The sequence below is a fragment of the Aulostomus chinensis genome, chromosome 9 (assembly GCF_037954235.1).
Source record: "Aulostomus chinensis isolate RoL2024-O1b breed Wild chromosome 9, RoL_Achi_v1.0, whole genome shotgun sequence".
Taxonomy (NCBI): domain Eukaryota; kingdom Metazoa; phylum Chordata; class Actinopteri; order Syngnathiformes; family Aulostomidae; genus Aulostomus; species Aulostomus chinensis.
Window position 1 is genome coordinate 3,019,346 of NC_141328.1, and position 9,335 is coordinate 3,028,680.

Sequence of the window (9,335 nt, forward strand, 5' to 3'; positions counted from 1 at the left end):
AGCAGCAGTCCGCTTCCAGGTGCTTTCTCTGTAAGTTCATCAGTTATTCTTTTGCTAATAAAGCTACTAACTAGAGGTGTGTTGGGTGGTAACTGGTAATCTCACTACTGGGGGAATGTAAATTGTTCGTGGTATTGAAGACGTAACTGGTGTCGCGTTACCCTCGACACGTGTGTCCGGATACTAGCCGTGTATTTACTGGGTTTTGGATAAATCAGGCACTTTTTCTTTTTTAAATTTGAATCCAGGGATTTGAATTCGCAAATACAGGTGAAAGGAACGCAACAGGAGGGCTTGAGGAGGGGTGGAGACGGGGAGTGGTGTCGGGGCTGTGCCCACCTCCAGCCGCTAGGGACCGACCACCAGCGGCAGGAGGAGGAGGGGGAGGAGGGCAGGAGTAGATGCCTGCCGGAGCGAGCACAGAGAAGCAGAGAAACCTCGACACAACACCCTTAGGGACGGCTAACTACCTCCTTTCCCTCTCTTCCTCCTGTATGAACACCTAGATGAGTCTTTCCCCCGGGAAGTAACGGCTCAAGACTCCTCATTCCGGTTCTTTTACTCCTCAAACTTTTCCTGGGAGTGGATCGGGCGGACAGGTGGATCCTAGGATGCCGCTCGGTGCTGCGCTCTCCGGGGCTCAGCTCCCCCGGACATTTCTGCTGCTCTGGCCGCTGCTGGCGACCTGCTGCCGCTTTGCGTGGGCCCAGGAGCTGCCGACCAACGGGGTGAACGGGTACAGCCTGCACCCGCCCTACTTCAACCTGGCCGAGGGCACGAAGATCACCGCTACAGCGACCTGCGGGGAGGACGACAGCGGCAGGACGGTGCACGACCTGTACTGCAAGCTGGTCGGAGGCCCGGTGTCCGGGGACCCGAGCCAGACCATTCAGGTGAGCGGAACCGACCCTCATTTACGTTGCCTGGTACAGAGGAGAGGTAAAAGCGCCCGTTAAGTTAGAGTGACTCTGCATTTTGGTCCCCTGAGGCACAATATCTACTACTTTAGGTGTACACATACTTTACATAGTTGCAGTAGAGTACAGCAGTACTCAACAAGGTACCTCAAGGTGCAGTCTACACAATGTACCCCTTAGGGTTAATTGTAGGACATGAAGTTCCATTCATGTACCATTTTGAAGGTGTATTTTCCCAGAGGTACTAGAAGCTGCACCTCAGAGGGTACTGGTCCAGTAAAGGTACCCCGAAAGGTCAAAAGACGGATTTCTTTTCTGAAAGTGCTGAGGTTACCCAGCGGTCAAAGGAACATTCATCTCCACCTGCTTGGATCAGCAGTTGATGGCTTCTCTGGTTTTTACTCTGAAATATCAGGTTTTGCTGACTTTAGTTGTCATTTATGAGAGCAAATGAAGAGTTGTTGGACTGTTGGACGGACAAAATATTGAGTTTAATTTAGGCAATAATCTGCATATTGATTGATGATGAAAATGATTGTTAGTTGCAGGGTTAGAGAACCCAGAGGAACAAGTCATGAGTTTACAGTGATCTGGAACAATACTGAGTTATTGGGGGGGCACCTGGCATGGTATCAGGCCCAGTCCCTGCGAGTTACTGGGACAAGTCCTTTTTGTGTCCATGGACTCATGTAGTTTTTCTGAGGATTCACTTGTTGAGCTTGTTTGTCCATAGTCATCTCTCCAAATATAAATGACATGCTGGGTTTATTATTAATGAGCTTATTACTCTTAAAAAAAAAGAAAAAGTAAATATATCAAGAATAAATTCTGGTAATCTCAAATGTAGCTGCAAAATGGTAGTCAAGCTTGTGTTGGTTGTTATAAAGGTTCAGTGGCCCACCATTGCGTCCCTGCTTGACTCGTGTGGATCCAGCAGCGCGATTCATGCCTCAGCTCATCCTGAACCATTATTTCTCCTCTCAGGTCACGTGATGGAAGGATTCACTTGTACTTTAGAACCAGAGCAGTAACTAACAGCAGCTCATCCCTGGCACCAGTCTGTTAGTCCATGCTGAAGCCTGAGGGAGACTTTAACTCTTTCTGCAGTGTAAAAGAAGAAACGTTCTCCTGCACTTCCACCGGGAGTGGAGCTTAAGGTTGCCATGTCAGGCTTTGCTAAGACTAAACTCTGTCATATTGAAGGTAAACCTTGCTTCTCCTGTGGCGTCAGGGTCATACTTCCCTTCTGGTATCTGGTTGTCTCTGCGTTTCTGTTGAAATCTCTTCCTGACGCAACACTTGAAGCCGCCGGAGGTGAACAGAGGAGGTCAGCAGCGTGCACGAATCTCCAGCCGCTCTGCCAAGTCGTAATTTCACGCACCGTTTCCTTTGTAGGACTTGGCAACCCAGGGCGCTTATATAAGGACAGGACCCGTGTCAGCCCGAGTGGACTCTCTTTCTTGTTGTCTTGTGTTGTTTAGAAATGACTTTTTAATGTGATGATGCGTTTTTGAGCTTGTAAACAGCAACAGCGGGCTCTTTGTGTGTCTGACAATCAGTCCTCCTCACTAGTTCACGCTCAAAGGGTTACTGCAGTTTCACGGGTTAACCATTAAAGCGGTGATGTGCGTGCTTATTGCCTCCGCTCTCTCTCCCACCTGTTCACCACATTCCTCCCGCTGACTGACCCATGTCCTCCAGTCAGACCTGCTTTTTCCGCTCTGTTACCACAAAATGATCAAAATCCGAGCACTTAAATCCAAACCTCTAGTTTGAACTCATTTTCTGATTAGCGAGAAGAGAGGCGACGTAATGGTGGCCTGATCAATAGAGCGAGAGGGTGAAGGAGAAGCTGTGTGAACCGCTGTCTGAGTGGGAAGCCTGAGATTAAAGCCAACACAAAAACCTGTGTCCTGAGGCCGATTGGCGGCATTAGGAGGATTTCAACCATCTTTCAAGCTCCCGAGCTCGTGTTTATGAAATTGATTCACTCGAGAACTATGCAGGGAAAAAAATCTCATTCTACCTGAAATGGGAATATAGGAATCGCACTAATTTAGTTTGATCCCCTGCTTCGTTTCTAATGTGAGAAGAGACATGAACACCTGTCGGTGCTTTACCTTCATGCTGCTAATGTTTAGGGAGGTAATTCAGTGTTTTATACACACCTACCTTGTTTTGGACCTTCTGACATTTAAGGCTGAACCTGAAGAGCAGGTGTCAAAGGTTCCTTTGGACCAGGATACTGCACAGAACAAAACGTGGCCCTGTCTGCCAGGATCAAACTGAAGCTGCAGCGTGGAAACACTTCAGTGGATGGTTTGATTGTACAGGAAGACGAGGCAGGCTGTCATTACCCGCGAAGCAACAGAGGAAGGAAACTGAAAGAGAGCTCAACCTGAGCTGCTGGAGCGCACGGAGAGAGGAGCAGGCGCAGTGTTTAATAGAATGAAGTAGGTCTGCTCATTGACTTTTCTCCATTCCAACGTGCAAAGTCACGCCCAACGCCGAACCAGTCAGTGCGAGGTAGAGAAAAGCGTCCAGGACGGGCGAATTGTGAAATTATGAGGTGGAACCAAAACTCACAACGTCACAAAACATCTGAAATCCTGGACCCCTGGAGGTGAACACAGCCTTTGTCTTTCACCGTCACTGCAGCAGCGGCCAGGTAGAGTGAAGCGCACAAGCCGTGTTCCCGGCAGCAGAGGTCTCGTTGACATCGAATGTGATGGTTCACCAGGACAGGTTGGTTTCACACTCAGCTGAGCTGGTTTTTACTTCCTATGTTCATAATCGTGTTGTGCGAACTTTTAAGTAAAGTGGTAGTGTTTCTAGAAAAATGCACTTTGGATGTGTTTCTAAGTACGTCGAGATGGAGAGAGATCTTGAGGAATTACCTTCAGTGGGATAATTTGTTCATCTTTGTCAGTACCGGGTAGTGTTGGACAGAGATGGGAACCACAGCAACAACAGCTGGTTGGTCACGTGACATCGGCGCTCGTTGGGTTTCTCTCTGTTTGCACATTTGCTCCTATTTGAAAAAGGCAAGCATAAATCATCTTTGACGATTGCTCAAATTTTGAGTTGCAAGTGAAAGTAACTCTGTACAGGTGACCATCAGATGTCTTTGGCGGTAAAACGCTTCCTCGTCGCCCCTCTGTTTCTGTGGTGGTACAAGCGCACCTGACAGGAGAATTCCCAGCATGGACTGGAGTAGCGGGTGAACATGAGCACTGCAGCCTCTCTGGAAATTCAGTAAAATCAGTGATAAATCTGGATGGAGGCCAGAGGTGCCCTCCTCAGGTCACCGTGACTCTCAGGCCAGCGGGTGAATTAGACCTCCTGCTTTTTAAGTCCACTTCAGCTCCCGGACCTGAACCCTTAGCCAGTGGACTCCCTCATTAGGGTTGTCTCTGCTCCGTCTGCCCTCAGCGGTGTGTAATTAGCTCAGGAAATCTACAAAATGAACCGCAGAAATCTGGTCATTAGCTCACGGAACGGTGCATTATGTGTCCAGCCTAAGAGGTTTAGCCCACTTTGCTGGGCTTTTGTGGGCGGGCCTACTTGTTGGGTTGCTGCATCCCCACCCACCCACCCCCCGCCCTCTAATAAAATACACACTTTTCTGTGTTGAGGTTAATCCTGCTTTGATTTGACAGCGAGAACGTGAGGGTGTTTGTATTAATTAAAAACAGCAGGTGGAGGAGTACAGATTGGAATGTGTGTGTTGGGGGGGGGGTGGCTTGCCTTGCTATTGTTGTGAGGACCAATTTCATGTCAATAAGATACAGTGAGGGAAGAATCAGACAGTTCTGAGACTTCTCATGGTAGGTTAGACTTGTTTACAAAAGGAAAACGCTGATGTTGTAAAACCCTTGACGATTCATTCACGTCTTTGTGGTCTAAATTATTAAAGAGGAGACAAGAATCATTGGAACTGGTCCCAATATTACAGACCACAAGCTGGCCACTGAGAAATTACTGCAGGGTCCACAGACTCACTTGTTTGATTTTGGATTATTGCATAAAATCAGCAAAGGTTAATGAGACTGATGAGCCCTGGGACTTGAGACTTCTCTCTTGGTTCTAAGGATGTCGCTCCTCCACTGACTGGGTGTCGTTATGCACACTGTGGGATTCCTATTCCTGTTCAAATACCTGGACAGCTCCTGGATGGACTGCTGTGATATTGGATGAACACACTTGTGTATCCCTCAGTGAGTGGATATTGACTAGATCCAATTCGAGATCACCTTTTTACGCTGACACGCAAAAGCTGGATTTATTTGCTGGAATTCATTGAGATTATTTGTACACGTAACACCATTTATGCAGCCTAATACGTCCCAAATGTGTTTGAGTCTAACTAAACCCACAGAACAATCGTTTTTAATGCTGTTTGCTTGCCATCATGTGCAAAGACAGGATGAAGCATTTATTCAGACTCTACATCACGATGTGGGTTCTTCATCTCGGTCTGTTTATCTCAGTCGAATCACAGAAAAAGAAATCTTAAATTGTGATATCCGGTGTTTTCTACTGCTGGAGCCGTCGGTGAAGCTCACCTGGCTGCATCCCCACTGCTCCTCACGGGGAGTCTTTTAAAACTTGACAAACAGATTTGCTATCAATGGTTACAAAGGTACTGAAGTGGCAGCGAGCTGCGAATGTAGAATTGACTTCATTTTCTCTAAAGAAACAAAACAAAAAGCTTCAGGAAGATGATCAGTGGATGTGGTCTCCTGAGGGTTGAGGTGGTGCGGAGGTTCAGCTTCATGCGGATGAAAAGGTTGGAACAGCTGTTTAGAAGAAGGATTTATAGCTGGGCCACGTCCGGTGTGCGTGGAGGATTTCCCACCGGCGCTTGTACCAGTAACAGTAATCTAATCATCATTAATCTTCGCCGCACAGTCAGTGGCGTGTATCATCTGGGAATTTAGTCTGTAAAGACTCCAAAACACCTAAAATCCGAGCCAGTGCGTGCGGCTTTAACCTGGCATGACATGCTGGTGTAAATTGTAAGCAGGAGAGGTGATCGACTGGGAGAACTGGGTAAAAGACAAACAGATGTGGTAGCGAGAGAGAGAGGAAGTATTAGAAGGGTCCTGAGTTATGTCAGGACAGAAGATAGATTATGTGAAGTAACACTTTGGCTCTTCCCTGAGGACATGGATTCCTCACCGCAGGAGACAAAGTATTTTGCTTCTTCACCTCAAGGTGTTTGTGTGTTGGAGGTGGTGGGGGCTTGGGGGTGGGGATGGAGGAGGGGAAAAATGCAACCGATAGCAGCGAGAGAGAGAGCGTTTGATCGGTGGGTGGGGTAGAGAGATAGATTTCAATGATATTTCACTCTGCTGAACAAACACTGGCCTTAGAAGATGTGACATAGTGAGGGGAAAGTTACTTTGTTGTCATTCAGTTTGCCAACGCGATATTAGAAAAAGTAGATTCAGTCGGTTTGACTAAAACTGGTGTTTTGGAAAACATGTAAACGCATCATCCATCCATTCATCCGCGCAAACGCCGGGTAGTTTGTTGTGACTCCACCGACTTTATCACCCCATGATTTGGATTGACTTTAATTTGCTCCTCACGAGTTTGGTGTTCATCGACCCACAGATCTCAGGAATGCAGTCAGTGGAGATGTGATGACGGAGGGAATCAAGCATTTTGAGTTACTTTCTGATCTGTGAACTGAGTGGAATCCCAAGTACTGATCAGCATGTTCTCAGGTCACTAATATTCGGCAAGTGCCGGCCGAGGGGGAGATGGGACCAGAGAGTTGTGAACTTTGACCCCGGTGACCTCCAGTGATAGTATCTCCTAACTTGGGTTTTTGTTCAGGTCTGCGCTCGTTTACTTTATGCTAACGCTTCTCGTTGCGTTAAACTCTCAGACAAGCAGGCTGGATTAGCTGAGAATGAGGAGGCTTTGGAAACCAAAGACGCCACTTCAGGTGAACATGTCCTCTTTAGCACCAACTATCCATACTTATGCCTGGTTCCAGGCTACTGAGTGGGGATGTACATGAGTGGGTGGGTCCCACTGAACGTACCGGCTGCTCACCCTCTGCGCTACCGTGAGAGTGCGCCAGAGTTTTTAAATGGACATCCTGCCGTTGTTTTGTTGTTGCCGTAGCTGTTGCTAGCTCTCCGTCCAAGCTAATGGAGGCTGGCTTTTTCTGCATTCTAGAGTCACAAAGAAGTAACACAGTCAAGAAAAAATGTCTCTGTAAGCTCAAGACACCTATTTGTGAGCATGTGAAAGAAAAGGGGAAATACACTTTTTGAAACAAAGTATTGCTTTAAGGGAGTCAATCTCTCCCTGCCTCTTTGTCTCTCCATTCACCATCCGAAACTACCCCTGGAGCACAGTAAATCACCATGTCCTATATTTGCATAATCTGATGTACTCCCGTCCTTGTAATTACTGGCTTCTAGAGGGCATCAGTCACTTGTCATAACAAGGAGAGAAGGGTCCTGCACCCTCAAATACTGAATATGCTCCCAGTTCCAAGTGATAATGGCACTTCAGTGTGCTGATAATATGCACGTCTGCAGTTTTGTGATATTCCACTCGACAGGCGCAGTTCCTTCCACTCACAAAACATACACCGATTTTTAATTCCAATGGGATTTGACGCTAGCTCTACTGGTGCTAAAGAATTCAGATTATTATACGAGACTGAGGGAGTTCATCACACCTACTAGCATGCTAGAATATGACTGTCAGAGTAGCCAGAGTGGAGTCGACTTTCTGCTCAAACTCAGAAACTTGACCCGTGTACCTTCAGGGACAAGACATCTTTTCTTCTCCGTAGATTGTGTGACTCTGGTGCAGGTGTTTTTGGTAAGCAGAGATCCTGGACTGGAACATAAAGGCTGGAGGATCAAGTCCCACAGTAAACAAGTTAGTTAATGAATGACTGAGGTTTCTGTCAAAGTGTCGCTGAGCGGGAAAGTTAATAGTCACAGCAGAACCCTGAAGGAAAGCAGAAACTACGAAAGCATTTCAGTTTTTTTGTCAGAGGAATTTGGAAACGATCCCAATATGATATTCGATATAGAGCAGAAAGGAGTTAACAATGTCTGGTTGTCCTGAAATTATTGGGTGTTCTTTTTGGTTGTTACTATGAACATAAGATATATACTTTTTGGTTTAAATTTTTATTTGCCATGCAGCAACATATATACAACACAGGCACAAAGCAGAAACCAGCTTACGGGTCCAGGTATTTGGTTTTGGGACTGAGTGCAGCTCTGATGACATCATATTTACCAGACAGCTTAAAGATCTGTAGCTGAGCTCTCTGCCGCTGTCTGTCTGTCCTCTCAGGGCCAGTACTGTGACATCTGCAGCCAGGGGGACAGCGATCGTGCCCACCCCATCACCAATGCCATTGACGGGACGGAGCGATGGTGGCAGAGCCCGCCTCTGTCACGCAGCACCGGGTTCAACGAGGTGAACGTGACACTGGACCTGGGACAGGTAGGACTCATCACAAGTCTGTTTGTCCGTGGATGCTGATAAAGCGAGCTCCATTTTGTTGACACATCACTATGTAGTCATGTCACTATGTATTCGTGTCACTATGTAGCCGTGTCACTATCTAGTCGCGTCACTGTCTACGTTGGGTCACTATCTAGTCGCGTCACTGTCTACGTTGGGTCACTATCCAGTGGCGTCACTGTCTACGTTGGGTCACTATCTAGTCGTGTCACTGTCTACGTTGGGTCACTATCTAGTCGTAGTCACTGTCTACGTTGGGTCACTATCTAGTGGCGTCACTGTCTACGTTGGGTCACTATCCAGTGGCGTCACTGTCAACGTTGGGTCACTGTCTAGTGGCGTCACTGTCTACGTTGGGTCACTATCTAGTCGCGTCACAGTCTACGTTGGGTCACAGTCTACGTTGGGTCACTGTCTAGTGGCGTCACTGTCTACGTTGGGTCACTATCTATTCGCGTCACTGTCTACGTTGGGTCACTATCTAGTCGCGTCACAGTCTACGTTGGGTCACAGTCTACGTTGGGTCACTGTCTACGTTGGGTCACTATCTAGTTGTAGTCACTGTCTAGTCGCGTCACTGTCTACGTTGGGTCACTATCTAGTTGTAGTCACTATCTACGTTGGGTCACTATCTACGTTGGGTCACTGTCTACGTTGGGTCACTATCTACGTTGGGTCACTATCTAGTTGTAGTCACTGTCTACGCTGGGTCACTATCTAGTGGCGTCACTGTCTACGTTGGGTCACTGTCTACGTTGGGTCACTATCTAGTTGTAGTCACTGTCTACGTTGGGTCACTATCTAGTTGTCGTCACTGTCTACGTTGGGTCACTATCTAGTTGTAGTCACTGTCTACGTTGGGTCACTGTCTACGTTGGGTCACTATCTAGTTGTAGTCACTGTCTACGT

At 47.3% G+C, this 9,335-nt stretch overlaps 1 protein-coding gene across 7 annotated transcripts in view; it reads left to right on the top strand.

Annotated features, from left to right (window-relative positions):
* Positions 1 to 339: 339 nt before the first annotated feature.
* lama5 (laminin, alpha 5) overlaps positions 340 to 9,335 on the top strand; it is a 118,011-nt gene continuing 109,015 nt past the window's right edge. For all 7 annotated transcript variants that reach the window (XR_015117825.1, XM_086213102.1, XM_086213103.1 and 4 more), the window contains exons 1-2: positions 340 to 893; positions 8,253 to 8,405. Coding sequence is in view for 6 of the 7 variants with exons in the window: in XM_086213102.1 (XP_086069228.1) it covers positions 612 to 893; positions 8,253 to 8,405 (435 nt within the window). In the remaining variant the exon portion in view is untranslated. The remainder of the gene's footprint in view (positions 894 to 8,252; positions 8,406 to 9,335) is intronic.